General features: G+C 46.7%; 1 protein-coding gene across 1 annotated transcript in view; it reads right to left on the reverse strand.

Moving 5' to 3' along the window:
• Positions 1 to 17202, reverse strand: part of ADAMTS9 (ADAM metallopeptidase with thrombospondin type 1 motif, 9) — a 110260-nt gene that overhangs the window by 64530 nt on the left and 28528 nt on the right. The window contains exons 2-7 of the mRNA XM_009997039.1: positions 16164 to 16326; positions 2726 to 3012; positions 1678 to 1761; positions 1466 to 1587; positions 1025 to 1065; positions 800 to 905 (exon numbers count right to left, since the gene is read on the reverse strand). Of these exons, the coding sequence (XP_009995341.1) occupies positions 800 to 905; positions 1025 to 1065; positions 1466 to 1587; positions 1678 to 1761; positions 2726 to 3012; positions 16164 to 16326 (803 nt within the window). The remainder of the gene's footprint in view (positions 1 to 799; positions 906 to 1024; positions 1066 to 1465; positions 1588 to 1677; positions 1762 to 2725; positions 3013 to 16163; positions 16327 to 17202) is intronic.

Consider the following 17202-nt stretch of genomic DNA (forward strand, 5'->3'; position numbering starts at 1 on the left):
CCAGCTGCCCAAGAGTTGTAGCTGGTGGGTAAAGGACTATGTGACCTAAGATGATTTTTCTCATTACCACTCTTGAAAAGAGTCAGAATCAGTTAAAAGAATTTTCCATTGGAGGAGGTGCATCTTGAATGACAGCACCTCTTCTGGGGATGTCCAACAGCACGAGATTTGCCTTCATGAAATGGTCTGGCAGTTGGGCAGGTGTACATCACAGTCACCTGCCAGACACCCTGGGGAAATTCCTGTGTTTGCACACAGCTGCTGTGCTGCCTTCAGCAGCACCATGCACAGTGGTGGGATGAGCTGTGGCAGGCTCAGCACCTGTTCTCAGAGGAGACTTCAGCCCCAAAGACCAGGTGAGATGTGCTCATGCCCCTCACCCTGGTCCTTCCTGAGGCACCCAGCTCCTCCCAGCCCAAAACCTGCCTGGTCCCAGTGGCTCCTCTGAGACATCATGATTGCTGGGGAAGCTCCTGCTGACATTTGCACGTAGATATGAGAAGATGCAGTAATAAGGAATTCTTCTCCCCTGCTTAGGTGCTGGATACTCAGTCACTCATCCTCCCAAAATACAGGTCTGCTGTTTTTACTACTCTCCAATGGGCTCTGGAGCACCCCACTGCCTCCCAGAGTCACATCATAATCTAATCTTCCTTAGTGGTGCCTCCTCTACTCAAGTATATTTCTCTCATCTCAAATAATTAGGCTCAGCAGGCACCACGTCCTAGTCTGGCTGGCAAGTCCTAGCTAGCATAAAGCTTGGGCTATTTCAATGTAAATGTATTTACATAAAACATACACATGGCCAAGTTCATGTGCTATTGTGAAAGCAGTGCTTAGTCCGTTATCTTCACTAATGGAACAGCTCCTGTATGGGTCACAGACTGTGCCCAGCTCTGCCAGACCTAGGAGAGAACAAAGAGGTTTACAAGAGAAGAAGAAATGTTGCCCATGGTTCAACACAGACAACAAGCATTGTCACTACTAAAAAAATGATTAGAAGACAAAGAAAAGTTGTCCTTACCCAGAGTATCACATTTGTCGTGCGCTCTACAAATATCCTGTCTGAAAGAACAGACCTGACACATTAATTTTCAATGCATCTGTGAGTTAAGGTACAAGCACAGCAATAACAACATCCAAAAGCAATTCTTGGTCCTCCACTGGACCTTCTCATGCTGGTTTGCCACATCATCCAATCAAGACTCTGAACCAGCTCCCTACCATTGTTAGTTTTTCATCTTCTGTTGAACCCTTAAGCAGACCTTGGGCAGCCCCAAACCCTCTCAAAGTCATCTGCCACTATGGTGGACACACTAGCCCTGTGCTGCCTACCATGACACTGCTCCCACCATTGCATTACACCCACATCAAAACCCCAGCTTTTCCCACAGCTGGAAATATCACACGCTCACAGCCTTGGGCACGCGACGGGCTACAGTTTCCATGAGAATATTCACCTTACCTGGTAACAAGCACAGCTGTATCATGTCGAAGGTGACTTCCTTCAGGGTGGTTCTGGGATTGCTGCCACTGGCAGAAGTTTTTTAATGTTGTCTGAGCATTGTAAGATATTGCAGGACCATCCTGATAAGCAACACACAAAGCAGGTCTTTTAATTACGCATCCCAAGGCTTGCTACAAATGCCAGTGTCAGAACAAAACCACTTCCATTACCTGCTCATTATGTATCACAACCAATTTCACAATAACAATATTAATTAAATTTCCAATGCTTGGGTCTTTGTAGATAGAAGCCACCTGTTTAAAAAAAAAAAAAATAGTAAAAAATTCAGAATTGTTGCTAACTTGGAAAGAAGAAAACCAAGAAAACACACATATTTTCCAATTTGCAGCTCTTTCTCTCCTGAGCTGTTCTTCTGCCCCACTCTGCACTCTGATGCTACTTGGAGAGACCTCCTGCCAGAAGCACAACTTCGGAATGAAACAAACCTGCTGGTGTCACAGAAACTCAGCATTTCCTGTTGCTTTAGCACACGTTTCACCAAATTGCAGGATCACTCTGCTCTGAGATACAATGACCACTGACCAAGACTGTCAAAGGCAACTAATTCTCTCAAGTGCCTCATTTTGACATGGACATTTTTAGACCACATCTTCACTGCACTTCTACCCCCAGACTGAATGAAAATCCAGTGACACTGCTATGCTGGATACTCACTTCCAGTCACTCTGCACACACAGAGCTGCCTTTTTGGGGACTGCATTACTGCATCATAGCACCAGCAGTTACTAAAATGATTCTTCTCAGCCTGCAAAGCCAACCCTAGCACTATGCCAAGCATCAAGATGACCCCAGACTCCTCCTTGCACAGGAAGTCAGGCAACAGCAGAACCTGTGAGCACCAGTCCCTTGGAAGGAACAGTTCCCAAAGCACCTTTGTAGTTCAGCTGCTGCTTCATGTGGGCCTAAATAAAAAGAGCAGCACTGGTGTGTGGACAGTTCTCGTGTTGTCTGGGTTCCAGAAAGCTGGATGGGAGTGGCGTGGGAGGGGTTAGGAAACATGATGTGTCTGGGAAGGAAGGAGACTCCAGCCAATGCTCCCCAGCCATGTTTCACCAAGCTTTGCTCTAATCCCAGCGTTTTCTCCAGGCCTGGCCAAGGGAAACTGATGATATTGCGTAAGAACGCAGCAGGAAGGGGACTGGAACCACTAGAAAATGATCCCTGGGTGAAATCTACTCCTTCTAGCTGAATACTCACTATTGACATTAACGTTAAGACATAGTGCTGCAGATTAGCTCCATGGTAGGCGACCATCCTGCTGTCAGCCACCACCATCACTTCCACAAACCGAGGGTAGGAGAGAAACCGCTTGGTCCTCCTGTGGCTCTTCCTTTCACTGATGTTCCCAGTCTTGTTGCTGTCTGCAGAGAAGGAGTTCACTTCCAGGCTGTGTTTTAACATCTCCACATCAGATAATAAGCTGCTTTCTGCCCACTGTCTTCTCCAGTGTTTCCGCTTGTTCTTCTTGTGACTGTGCTCGTGATCTAGGATTAAAAAGCAGACAAAAGCATAAAGGAGTGAATATATCACATTCTGGAGTGAATAGAGTTAATGCACTTTATGTCAAAACACATGTTTGCAAAGTACCTGTTGACTTCAACCAAGAGTCAGTGGGCTTGTTCCAAACAGCTGCCTGAAGCAGAAGGGTGATACGGAAGCCCACCACACAATTATCTAAGGTTCATTTGGTCTTACATGGGGGGAGAGGACAGGCTGTCCTGCACATAAGGCTTTCTTAATCTTTCAAGTAATCTCACTGAAGCCAAGAGCACTTAAAGGTGGACACCCAGGTCCAGCCTTTCCCACGGCAGAGCTGCCTCTGTGCCGGCACAGGAGGGCTGGAGCCCGGGCTGCAGCTCAGCTCAACACGACCCGAGCCTGCCCGTGGTAATTAGCCACTGCTGAGGCAGCCTGAGGATTCTGGGCACGTCCAAGGTGGCCAGGAAACCACAGGAAACAAAAGTCCAAATCCTGTATTTCTAACTCAGGCATGAAGGACGGCAGGATTTGGCCTTCATAGCGAAGCAATTATATATGATTTATTTCTGTCTCTAACAATAACATGGCTGGCCTTCAATTCCCCCCCTCCCTTTATTATTCTGTGCTATGGGAATGGTAAAGGTCATCTAATAGCACAGCTGCCACTGGCTAAAGAATAGAATTCAGGAAGTTTCACATATACTGCTTTTGATATTCAATTAGGCCAGACATAAAAGCAGCCTGGAAATATACTCCATGCTGCTACAAAGACGACAAAGTGAGGCAGGAGAACAGGCAAATAAAACATATGGAACATGTACAATTAAGATTTACCATCTGATTAGTATGTAATTATAGCATTATTTAAACGCAGGAGCAAAATCAGTCTTATTTGATGCCACTTAATTTTTAATCAGTTCATCATAGGAAGTAGCTAATTGAACGTGATTCATCCATGAGAGACTGTTCGTTTCTGCATTTAATATCAAGCCAGATCTGAACTACTCATCTAAGACTCCAGGCTACAACCCTCACGTTCTTTGTAGCTTTAGTTCAACTTCGTCATGGTAGTGAAAAATATCACGTTTCCTTATCTGACCCACTGAGTAGGTTAGAGGAAGCATAATATTAGGGAACAAAGGAATATTCAGTGTTCAAACAAGATTGAAGTGATAGGAAACTTGTCAGCTATTTTTCCTGTGTAGTTTCCTTTCCGGTTATGTTGCAATAATGTCCAAAAAAAGAAATATGAAATACTTTTTCTAATATCAAGGCAAGCAGAGGAGGTTGGTCAGCTTCTACCCATGTGGAAAATGCTCTTTTTGCCCTATGTGTAAGTAAGCAATGGGGTTATTTCAGAATTAAATTTTGTTTACTCTGCACAACCTAAGTCTTTGAATTTCCCTTTCTTGATACACTCCAGACCACCTTAATACAGCAGAGAGTCAGCAGTTATTTGACTAAGAATTTGAGAAAGCCAATGGCATTTGTGGTTATAATTGGATTGCCCTAGTTCCTCTGCACTAATCAATGCCCCTGTGTTGGCAAGGTTGTGCTCTCATGCTGGCATGGCTTCGTGGGCAACCGTGACATTATCCCGACTTGTTCCGTGCCAATCCATGTGGGAAGCCAACTGTGCACAAAAATAACTTAAAGGTGAGAGGAAGACCAGCCTGAAGAGAAACTGCTAACCTCAGCCCTTCAGCTAGTTCCCCCCCTCTCTGCATCCTCAGTCAGTCACTTAAGTTCCCCTTTTAAATAACTTCCAAAAGAAGCAGGTGCTCAAGGAAAAATTAAGGACGGGGAGAACCTCAACAGGGCTCAAGTGAGGTTGAAGGCAAAGTTGTGGTGCAAGGGCAGAGCTCCAAATGGAACCACAGGCTCAGGTGTCTCTCCTCTGGCCAGCCTCACAAAGGAAGGTTAGATGGCAAAAGAAGGAAATGCAAAGGAATCTTTGAAGAGACACCTGTCACACAGGAGGTGTTCAAAATAAAGTAACTGACCAGGCTTGCACTCAAGTCTGGCAGCTGGTGCTCAAAAAAACCCCTCCCCAAAACCCAGAGAGGTTTACATGAAATGCCAGGTCTGGTTTGGAGAGCCCCAACCTGACCCAGCACACAGGAGAACCAGAGCCCAACCCAGCCAGGTGTGCCTAGCACAGAGGGAAAACTGCCCTTCCTTCTGTTGCAGAGATCTGGCACAGTGTCACCACAGGAGCATTTTGGCCAGACCCTTCAGATCATCGAGTCTGCTCATTAACCTAACCAAGGTACAGCACCAGTGTACTTCTTCTATCCAGCACACCAATCCAGTCAGCAACACCATCCCTTCAAAAACCAACAGGTTTTTCCCCAGGTACAAAGACACTCCAACACTTAACACACACTGTTAGCACCAATCAAGATGTTTGCCAGCCTAGTTACTGTAAAGCCAAGCACGAGCGATGCATCGCTGCATGTCAAGCCACTCCTGGACTTTGATAGTAGTGAACTGTTATCTTCACCCATCTTTCTTGCATGTGACTACACTCAGAGATGGTGCACGTTCACCTGTAAAAAATTAAACACTAATGGCAGGGCACTGCTCTCACCCCATCCAGGCTTGCACTCAAGTCTGGCAGCTGGTGCTCAAAAAAACCCCTCCCCAAAACCCAGAGAGGTTTACATGAAATGCCAGGTCTGGTTTGGAGAGCCCCAACCTGACCCAGCACACAGGAGAACCAGAGCCCAACCCAGCCAGGTGTGCCTAGCACAGAGGGAAAACTGCCCTTCCTTCTGTTGCAGAGATCTGGCACAGTGTCACCACAGGAGCATTTTGGCCAGACCCTTCAGATCATCGAGTCCGCTCATTAACCTAACCAAGGTACAGCACCAGTGTACTTCTTCTATCCAGCACACCAATCCAGTCAGCAACACCATCCCTTCAAAAACCAACAGGTTTTTCCCCAGGTACAAAGACACTCCAACACTTAACACACACTGTTTGCACCAATCAAGATGTTTGCCAGCCTAGTTACTGTAAAGCCAAGCACGAGCGATGCATCGCTGCATGTCAAGCCACTCCTGGACTTTGATAGTAGTGAACTGTTATCTTCACCCATCTTTCTTGCATGTGACTACACTCAGAGATGGTGCACGTTCACCTGTAAAAAATTAAACACTAATGGCAGGGCACTGCTCTCAACCCATCCGTAAAAGCCCCCCAGCAGTAATGGGAGCTGCTCCCAGGGACTGCCAGTGCCCCACGTGCCTGATGCTGTTGATATCTCACTTGCTCCATTACAACAGCCCCAACAGAAATGCTCTTATGGAATGGTCCACCATGCTGCCATTCAATCAAGCAGAAGCATTACACCAAAAAAAAGGGTGTGAATTTTTTCCACCTGGTTTGGCTATTTTTTCTCTTTCCTATTGTGTTACCCTATCAACAGAAATCAGGAAGGAAATGATTTGCTTGGCAAGCTCTCAATCTTTGCAAATGACCTGAAAAACACCTACCTACACATGGCAGTATTTGGATGGGTTTAAGGAACAAAATATTTTCTTTAGTTTGCAGAAGAAAATAAACCCCAATGAGCAGAGAAACACTTCAAAACCACGGAAACTACAGATCAACAATTCAAGTACTAGGTGAGCCCGAGCAATGATCCAACAGTTAATACTAATTTAAGAGGTGGCTGAAAGGTTGTTGGAATAATGTCCATTTTATTGCTTGCTTTAGTAAGACAGTTTGTGGTGCTTGCATTGTCTTTAGACAGACCTGGGGTGTATGGTCATTTTTTTTTCTACTTGGTTTCTTCTTTGTTATGCAGGACTTAAAAAGGAGACCCAGTCTTCTGACAGGGATATTCCTTCCTGATGGCATCTTTCCACCCGTGCCATTTATTCTTATTTGCACAAGAAGCCTCAGCCCAGAGCTCATTGAGCTGATTTATGGATGATTCCTGCTGATGAATGGACTTTGGATCTATCTCAAAGGAGAAGGCAGGGAGACTCAGGCCCTGTGCGAGCACTTTGCCTGCATGAGAGGGTGACAGGGCAGAGCCAGGGACTGCTTTTGAAATAGTAGCTATTGTTATGCTAAACCCAAAAATTAAAAGAAAGAGTGATCGCTTATCCCAACAGTTCTAATCCTTTCCATTTCCACATTTACTTGTCCTTGGAATAGAAATCAATTTGCACAATTAAATAAGACATGACAATGCAAGCAGTTCCAGTTCAGCTCCAAGTTCATGAGAGCTGCACATAGCGGGAGGGGGGGGAAAGGAAGAATTAAAAGCCAGTGAGCAAGAGAGGGGAAAAAGTAATCTACTTTAGAGCTAACAACATCTCCCTGCTTGAAAAGGGATGTGGTTCTTTCTCTCCAACTTACTATCATCTATTTTCCTGAATGCGTGACCTAGGATTTTTAACACAAAGTTTGTTGCTCAGTGCTTGGCCCTTGACAAGACCTGCTCTGATCCAGCTGCACAGATGACAAAACTAGTGGTTGGAAGTTAATTATTTATTGCACACCTCCATCAAGGAGATCAACTTGCAGCTGAGCTCCCTCCAGGCAGTCAGTCAGAGTGTGACCTGCCTCCCTTGACTTGAGCAGGAGCCTCAGAAGCAAACCCTGCCCCAACAGTTTGGTACAAACTCCAGCCACAGTTGGCTGGCCCAATTTTGCTGCCTGTAGCTGGTACAACAGCAGTCACTGAAATGACTGTCATCACCTGGAAAACATGCAAGAGGCAAAATGGATGTTCTTCATGCAGAGGTCAGACTAGCTAAAATCAAACCCTATTTTTAGGCTCCTCTTGCCAGGATATGGGTGGAAACTGCCTTCTCTTTAGGACCTAAACAGGTCCTCAACTAGACCAAAGGATTTTTCTAGCCCTGGGTCTGTTTTAATTCTATACTGGTATGGTTTACAGTTCTATCTTTCAGTGTTTCTACAGATACAGCTCAGATGAACCGGCATGAGGCCAAATTCTCATCTCTGTTGCTGTGTGTGGGCTGTTGTGGGCAGAATAAGCCAGAGCTGAACACCCCTTTGCTGTCAGCAGCTTCTTGCCTTGCTCAGACAACAGCCAGGGATGGTAACAAAACAGGGGAGCAGAAACTGCCTTGCTCTGTGCCACACTGAGATGATCAGTCCTATGAGCAGGACCAATCCTTCCATCCTTCAGGATAGCTCCTTGACTGTGCAACTGGAGCTGCTGCTACAGCTAGAAAGAAAGAAAAACTGCCTTTATTAATAGAGGTGAGATCAATGACCTACATCAGAAGGGAAAGGAAGGATCTGAGCCAACTGGGATCCAAAAAGAAAGGTGTTCTGCACTAAGAGTGAAAATGAAAGTCTGCTTGATTTGCCTAATCTCCAAACTGGGAAGTGTTCAAATGCAAATCAGTCTGAACTCACTTAACAAGGGAGATCAAGAGTTTCAGTCTTTGTTGGCAAGAGCTGGTCAAAACAGCATAGATCAAACTTTCATGGTTGGAGTGATTCAAAAATGCAGTAAAATATCAGACCTTTCACAGGTGTCACTATTAGAGCAATCAAAAGGAGGGAAACTCTAAATGTCCTCCTGTTGTTCATACCTTCCTTTGAATTAGGAAGCTATCTGAGCTCAAAGGAGCTCCATCCCCAACTGTTCCAATAGAATCAAATACTGGGCTGCTACAAGAAAGTTTTGTTTGCTACTAAGAAAAATGTTTGCACAAACAGATCATAAGCCCTCATGACCTAGGTAGCCCCACGTCCATTCACCCACTGGCACCTGTGGTGGCTTTGACTACAGAGACTCAGCCTGGGAGAGGCCAAAGTTCAAGGTGATGCTGAACCCTCCTGTGTCTTTGGGGGTTATCCTGCCTTTCTTCCTGCTGCTCAAACCAGCACACTTGACAACCACAGACTTGCAGTTTGCACCAGTCAACTTCCCTTTGTAATAAATTATTCTCTGTTTCTACCATGCAAACACCAAAGACCACACACCCTCTAGTTATTTCCTTTCCTGGTGATGTATGTGAGAATGCATTCCAGCTTTAAAGAATATTTTTCTGCCTAAGGTAAAAAGTTGTACACGAAAACTGTTGATTTTACACGGTAGGCAGAAACTAGATTAATGACCAAAACAATAAATTGCCTCTTTAAGAAAGCAGGGAGCAACATGTGAGCTGAGCATGAAATTATTCCAGATCATCTTACAGACAAACTAACTAAATAACTGCATCTCACAACCACAAGACACAAAAGCATCACTGAACTGGTACAAAATTGGTTTAAGGTATGGCTGGCAGAAAGTTACAGTGCTGAAAATCACTGATACCAGTTCCATAATCCACTAGTTCAGGAAGAAAAATAAACTAGCCCAATAAAATGACTAAATAAAACCATGGCAAAATATACCTTTGAAAACCACCCTAACACTGCCAGGGCTGGGCACTTTGCTAAAGTACATCCCAGTGTTTCACCTCTGAGTATGTGAGCCAGGCTGTGGGTTAAACCAGTATGGACACACCACACTGACATACACTGGTGGCATTTCAGCACCTCAGGAAACCAGCCAGAGCTGCTGCCTTGTGCCCTGCCTGGGCTCAGTGAACCTCTTTGCCTGCAGAGCTCTAGAGGTTGCTGAACACAACTTGCCTTGCAAGCCACCTGAGCACCCCAGCTCCCAGGCTTCTTCATGGGCTTTTCATGCAGCTTTCAACATGTAACAGTCACAAATACACCAACACATTATCCACACTCGTGTCTAGTGACACCTAACCAGGCACCATGCCAACGAGAACACCACCAAGATCACCACAACTTTGTACATGTGGAAGATGAGAAAAAATATCCCATTAAAAAGAAAGAAACTTTGCCTACTAATTGGCCACAGGGATGGTGATAATGACAACACAGGCACATGGGAAGAGGAGTTACAGAATGGTCAGCCTGTTTATTTCCAGCAGTATATGTCATGGGATAGAGAGGGAAAGTACCAAAGGGATACCTCCCTCCTTCTCCCACCTACCCTTCTTCCAAGGATTTCCACACAGATGATGTAAAAGTATATGCAAAATTGCATGTGCATCCATTCCAGGAGAATAATTTAATTCTGTTCACTTACAATGTTGAAGTTGCAAAACAATAATCAATTTTTTTAGTCCCAATCTTGGTCTCCCACCATTAAGGTGCCAGATGGATGCTTGATACATTTGCAATACTAAAAGTAACAACAATAAAATGTGTGAACATTGTTTATAACTCACATAGAGAAATTTTCAAACAAGACCAGTTATGGCATCTGTACCATTGGCTGTGATATAATTTTTTAGCTGAAGTGAGTCTAGTACTTTATTTCACTTGCCAACACCACAGCAAGATAGCACAGACATTACAGCCTGATCCCTGTCCCAACTCAGTATGGGAAAAGCTTGTGTTTGACATCTCAGGCCCATCTGACCAAGAACTAGTTGGCTGTTACTGTGCTATTACATCAATAGGAAGCCAGAAATAAACTAATTACATTAGCATATGGGACTTGTGACATAACTCTCTTGGGTGCTGTTTTTGTGAGGGAAGGAAACCTGAAATTACTGACTATAAAATACAATTCACTTAAGCAGACTTTTGAAAGAGCTCAAGGATTGCTCAACCTGGAAGCAAAAGCTTAGAAAAACCTCCCCACAGATCTTGTGCAACCCCATAGTTACGTGAGACCCAGCGGTACAGAATTTGCCTCAAGACCTGCCTGGAAACCAGACTCCTAGAACGTGAAATTCTGCTGGATCAGGAAGGTGAAAACCAAATTAAGGTCATGGTTGGAAGCAAGACAGTCCAAAAGAAATAGTAAAAATACAAAAGGGCTTTAGACTAAGAGCTTGACTGCAAAGCATCTGGGATTTCAACATGGACTACTCACAGGAGTACAAACTTTGAGTCCTGTGGAAAAGGTACTCAAAGTTTCTGCCACAAAACTGCTATAAAATAAAGAGTGCAAAACATACAAATGGTCTGTAGAATGAGTAGGAAATTTCCCACCTCTGGCCCTTTTTGGCCTTGTTCCTCACCACTGCCAATTCTAACAGTGAGCATACTCAGCTCAGGCAGAAGCAAGAGCTCATCACCTACCTATGCCAACCAGAGACCACATTGCATGGCAAGGAACAAAGCCATGGTGCCAGACCCCCAGCACCTCCTCCCCCAGGTCACCTCTCCGGTCATGATGCTGAGAACACATTAACAAAACCACACCCTGCCAACCTCAACCTGGCCACCCCTTCCCCAGCTTTGGAAGAGGGGGGTGGCAGGACCATCTTGTACCATGGGTTCACCAATGACTTCCTGTACAGCTGGGTGGCAACACCAGAGAGATGACAACCATCTGGAAGGGCTGAGCGGGCTGGTGCTAATTATAACGAGGAAACCAGATCACAGTCACTGAGCTGGCAGCACCAGCCATTTGCTTGCTCAAGACACAGGGCAGCACTCCTCTGTGCTGGTGGCCCTCCAGTGCCCCGTTCAGTGGGAAGGGTTGATAAAAGTTTCTACAAAAGGGTAATCTATTACAAATTACTCACTAATGCAACTGAAAAATCAGTGACATATTAGCAATCATGCTTGTGTCACCCTAGCTCGGTGGCAAGACTTGGTTCACACTGTTGATTTGTCTCGTGCTTTTTACAGCCACCTTCTCAAGACAACTCAGACACAGAGCTTCTGTTCTCCTCCTGACCTGGATGAGTGCACAGGCCTTGCCTGGTGACACACATTATGCCTCCTGAGTAGTCAAACTGCTCTAACACCTTGTGACCACACACCCTGTTGCAAATCTGAGACCCTTCTGTGCCCATTTCTGGCAGGCACTGGGTGCTAAGCCTCTGGGCTGTGCCCAGCAGCCATCTGTGCTGGTAATGCTTGGTGGGTTTTGGAAAGCAATCCCATCAGCTGAGTCACTGGGCTTCCCCACCTCCACCAGCAGCAGGCAGGGGCACAGCCAGCTCTGTGCAGGTAAGATCTGCTCTGTCCTGCACTCATCTGAGCCCACTTCCAAAATCTCACCACCTAAGCACGAATTGCTGGAAGGCCTCTTTGCTGGCTACAGCCCCTTGGCTCTCCTCCAGAAATAGAAAAAGCTCTAATCATCTTCCTACTACTTTGGCACTGTCAGAGTGTTATTGCTGCTTCTGCATGAGAAGTTTTGCCTGTGGTAGATATTCCCACTTTAAGCACTCTCATTAAGGAGCCAGGACTTTGTGCAAGATCCCTGCACTCAGCTCCAGAGCTCACATCTAACACCAGCCTCAGGATGGGCATGGTTGACCAGCAACAAGTCACAGAACAGCTAGCCACCACTGTACATTCAGTCCTTGATTTATTCCTCTCAGCCCCAGATGGGTCTTGAAGATACAAGAATTCTGAAAAACGAGGCAAGAACAGGGAGGCATTTAATTAACAAAGCTGGGAAGGAAACGGAAGGCACAGATCAGGAGAGCAGAAAAGTGAACACGGTGGGAACAAAGAAGGAGCTGCCCAAAAGACTTCCTTTGGGAGTCCTGCACCAGGGTCACAGTAAAAGCTGCAAGGAATCTGCAAAGCTTGAAGCAATAAAGAGCTGGACACATCAGAAGCAGGGAGATGAGAAAGCTCAACTCTTGCATTGACACTCATGGCCACAGGGCAATTGTGGCTTGGCATCACAGGCAGGTGGAGACCACATCTGTCTCAGAACATGGGGTGGGCAACAGGCTGAGCGATTGGGTAAGATTCAGTAAAAGACTGAAGTGATCACAAAGCCCAACAAAACTGGAAGAGAAGAGCTCCAGAGAAACCAACGACCAAAACATATGTATAAACATATCAGTGACAAAATCCATGGGAAATGGGCAGAGCAAGAGGTGGCCCAAAGTGGTTTATTTAGGTGATGACCATAGGCAGTGTCCTGTTGGCTTCTGGAGCTGGACATCCCTCTGCAAGACCAAGCTTTCAGATGGAGACTGGTGGGTAGGACTTGCTGCTGGTCTCCTGGCAGGAGGACAGGGGAGCTGGAGAGCTGCTGCTGGCCTCCCAGAGCTGGCCAGCACAGCAGACTCAGCTCCCCGCGGCACCGCAGGACGCGGCCACGCGCCTTTTATCATCCCAGTCAGATTGTTCCTCCGCGGGGCGCAGGAAAGCTCCGCTCTCCAGCTTCCCGATGAGCCACTTCCTTTTGTTTTGTTTTTAGGATCAGGATTTCTTTGCTCTTCTTCCTCCTCCGCCTCAAACAAAGCGGATATTGAATAACCTGGATGGGAAGAGCTGGCTACGGCGAAGCGCTGGGCGGCAGCGGCGCCGCACCTCGTGACATCACCCTGTCAGCCAGGCCAAGTCCTCGTCCCGTCAGGGTTGCTCACTAAAACACAACTAATTATTCTGCCAGACCCTCGACCAGATGACAAATTGATTCACGGCACTAACTAAAAGAAGGCAAGGAGGAGACCATTTCCTATGACTGAAACTCCATTAACCTGTTACCCCAAGGAAAACTCTGTCAGAAGCTTTTATTGCAGCAGCTGAGCTATCTGCCAGACAGCTGAAGTGCAGTGCCAGGAGACCTGGGTCCTGGGCTATGAAAGTTCACATGCAGAGCACAGTCTGCATTCGAGATCCATCAGCGTTCAGAGGAGAAAGATATTTTTAAAGAACATCTGCAAAGTCTCTTGTCTGTCAGAGGACCTACAACTGCTATCAGAAACTGCTAATTAAAAGTGAACAAAATCAAATACCTGTTTTTCTAAGCTAACAAGAGGATGATGGAAGCTAAAAATAACACCAGGGAGATTGCTAGAAATGAAAGCTTTTACTCAATCTTTCAGTCAGCTCACAAGGGAAACTTTTCCTGGATACTGCAAGAAGTCTACAATTACATCATCATGGCAAGGGCACACCAGTAGGTTGCTTATTAATTATTTCCAGGAAGAAGACTATCAGAAAGCCATTCTTAATAGCACCACTGCCCAACAACACAGGCTCCCTTGATCACTGCAGGGTGGGTACTTCAGATTTCCTTTGCATGAAGCTCCTCTTTAAGAAAATTTCAATCCCTACCAGAAGCCTGCAATGCAAACACACCTTTTCACACGTTCTTCTGACTAGAGGCTGTGTTCACACAACACCCTAGACCTACAGCAAACTCATGAAACCATTCTTCCCTTGTAGGAGCAACAGATGCAGCCCATCCAAAACAGTGAGTGCTCCTGGATTTTGTGTTCTCCCATTTGCTCCAAAGACACAAGACACCTTCTCTCCACCAGCTGTAACCCCAGGGGGGAATGCCAAGGTCCAGCACTGCACAATCTGCCCTGCACTTGCTCTTTAAATCAGTGACCAAGACTTGTTCACCAAAAGCTATGACCAAAGCGCCGTTGCCTTTGAAAACTCAGAAAAGGTAGAAAGTAGAGAGAGGGGGGAAGAGGACAGAAGCACAAGTAAGATTGTCATAATTATCTGGAACCCTTAAGCCTCTGTTTGAGAAGACCTTCTCTCTCCACTATATGAAATATTCGAGAAGAACAAGGAAACAAAGATAAGTAAGAGGCAAAGCATGTTGGAAAAGAGGAGGGAGATGCATCACGTAGGTGATATCACAGATGGAGTGTTATTCTTTTGAATTATGATCCAGAAGAATAACATCCTAAATGGAAGCCATGGGACAGTGGGGTGAAACGCAGCAGACTTATCACTGCACAGAGTAAAAGCCACAAGCAAATGTCAGAGCCCTCCCATCTACCTTTGATTCAATGAGTCCTGTGATCTGCTGCTCCGTTCCTCCAAGGGCTACTGATGCAATGTGCCAGATTCCGTGTTTCTTTCCAACTGTTCTGAGTCTCCTGCATCTGATCTCAAAGAAGGGAGCAGAAACAGCTGGAAGAGAGAAACCAGAATGGCATAGTCCAGCAGCAACCCTTGGAAGAACAAACAATGACAGCCTTGTGAGAGGTACCATTGTCCCCCAGCACATATGCTTGCATGTGGACATGTATCCACATGTCTTCTAGAAGAAACACATGTTGCTAGTGCAGCAGCCCTGGCTGGTCAAAGATGACCAGAGCATCTTCTGACTTAGTGTGGTCAGTGCAAGCTAAACAGACTGACAGTTCAACAGCACAGCTGTGACCCACAGTCTGGAGTGCCAAAGGAGTCACACGTGCTAAATGCAGTCTAAGTTTGGCACCACATTCCTCCTCCAGTGGTACCTTTTACTCCCTGAGCAACTCCACCTACTTTGCAGCACATGAGTGGCTGGATACTGCAGCCTGCACAAGGGAAGCCAGTCGAGGTCTACTCTGTTTAGGCTTTAAAGCTCTTGTAGGTCTAGCTGCAGGCCACAGGAGGAGGGCAAAACAGCAGGAGAAACAGGAGACCGAAGGAATAAGCTTCTTCAGAGAGAACTTAGCTATTTGCTGCCAAAGGGGAGGATTAGTTGTGAAAATCAGGAAGTCAACGAAGCAGGAGAGCAGCAGGAGGCCACTGCAGATAATAGGGACAGTAGGAGCAAGGCTATTGCTCACCAAGGCACGTGAAGGGGAGATAAAAAGGCTTGTGCTCTTTCATATGTGCAAAGACTAGAAAGAGGGAGTGAGGAGGTCAGGGAGATGGTGCTGATGGAGGAAGGGCCACAAGGAAAGAAAAAAAGCCTTTGAAAGTGAACCATGGAAAAGTGATTAATAAGGGGAGAACTGTCAGGATTGGGGTTATAGGATCTTCTCATTTCCACTAGAAAGAAATGACACTGCAACTCACAACCAGATCTGGGGAGGGAAGGCCAGGAGCACAGCAAGACCAAGACAGAAGAATGTCATTTAAAGGAGTGAGACAGAATTTGAGAGAGTAAATCAGGTCAGGAAAGCAAGTTGAAAGGCTCACAGGATACTTCAGGCAAGACAGCCCAAAGGATCTCTTGCCAGCCTTACAGCCGGAGGAAAGAGAAACTGTAACATTTTTCCTGACCGCAATTTCCGTGTAACCGGTTACTAGAAAGCACAGGCTGCCTCTCCAGGACAGCAGCACCAGGGCGAGCCCCATCCTCACAGGGGTCCCTCAGCTCCTCATCCCTTCTGCCCCACACAAACCTACTGGCTTTTGACCACAGATCAGTTCCCTTTTGTAAGCGCCAAGTCACCAAGGGCAGTAGCAAAATGAGTACCTGGAGTGTCACACGTCTGCCTGTCCCCCGAAGAGTTGGTTGGAGGTGTCCTGTGTCGATAGACTAGGTGTGGTTTATTGTGCTCCTCTTCGTACTCCTGCTCTTCAAGCGACAGCAGCGGCTCCACAAAATAGTCCCCATCATCAGACTTGAACGTGCCTATCTGAGAGAGAACAGAGAAGAACAGTTGGTCAGTGTCTGGCGATGACACCACGGAGCAGGGCTATTCCACAAGAGGAGTGGTTAAGGAGGGAGGTGCGTGAGCACCCAGTTCTGCAGCAACCCCCCTGAAGGCTGAGGCTCCAGCTCCCATCACGCTGCCCACACCCGTGCCAGGCTGCACAGCTCCCTTCAGCTGTCCCACTGGAACTTACAGCGAATTACTAACCCACAGACAAGCAGCACGAGAGGGGGATGCCTGCCAGACCCTGTCCCTTTGCTAGTGACATTTACCAAGCCACCTCTGCCTGGTGGGAGACGGTGCTGCAGCACAGTGCAACCTCATCACCTTGTGAAGTTTTTCATACAGCAGCTCTCCCTGAGACAAGCTTTAAACCCACATGTAGGACCAGAGGGAGGTGGCCAGCCAGTGAAATCCCTGCTTATGAGAAGACACCAACACTCTCAGTTGCACCTGACTATGAGTTGGTGACTTAACAGGTAAATAAAAGATGTCAAAGACAAAAAAACATTCTAAAGCCATCCTAGAGTGGGATGTATGGCCAGTAACTGGAAGGCCTGCCCAGTCACACACATATGCACTAGCTTGGGTGAACACGCTGAGCCAGGGGAGCTCCTGGAGGAAAGCAGAGACCTCCCAGAGGAGCACCTGGGACAGGCACCCCAGGGTACAGGAAGGCACCAGAGCAGCCAGAAGGCTCAGCCCCGCTGGGAGCTTCTGCTCATCCCTTTGCCCATATCCCCCGTGCTGAAGGGCACCAGGATGGCAGGAGGGGCTGCCGGGGGCTCTGCCCTCCCCGGGCGGTGCCGTCGCACCGGGGTGCAGAACTGCTGCGAGGGCAGCGCTGAGGAGGAGCCC

This window comes from Chaetura pelagica, unplaced genomic scaffold (genome assembly GCF_000747805.2).
Source record: "Chaetura pelagica isolate M959 unplaced genomic scaffold, ChaPel_1.0 scaffold364, whole genome shotgun sequence".
Lineage (NCBI taxonomy): Eukaryota > Metazoa > Chordata > Aves > Apodiformes > Apodidae > Chaetura > Chaetura pelagica.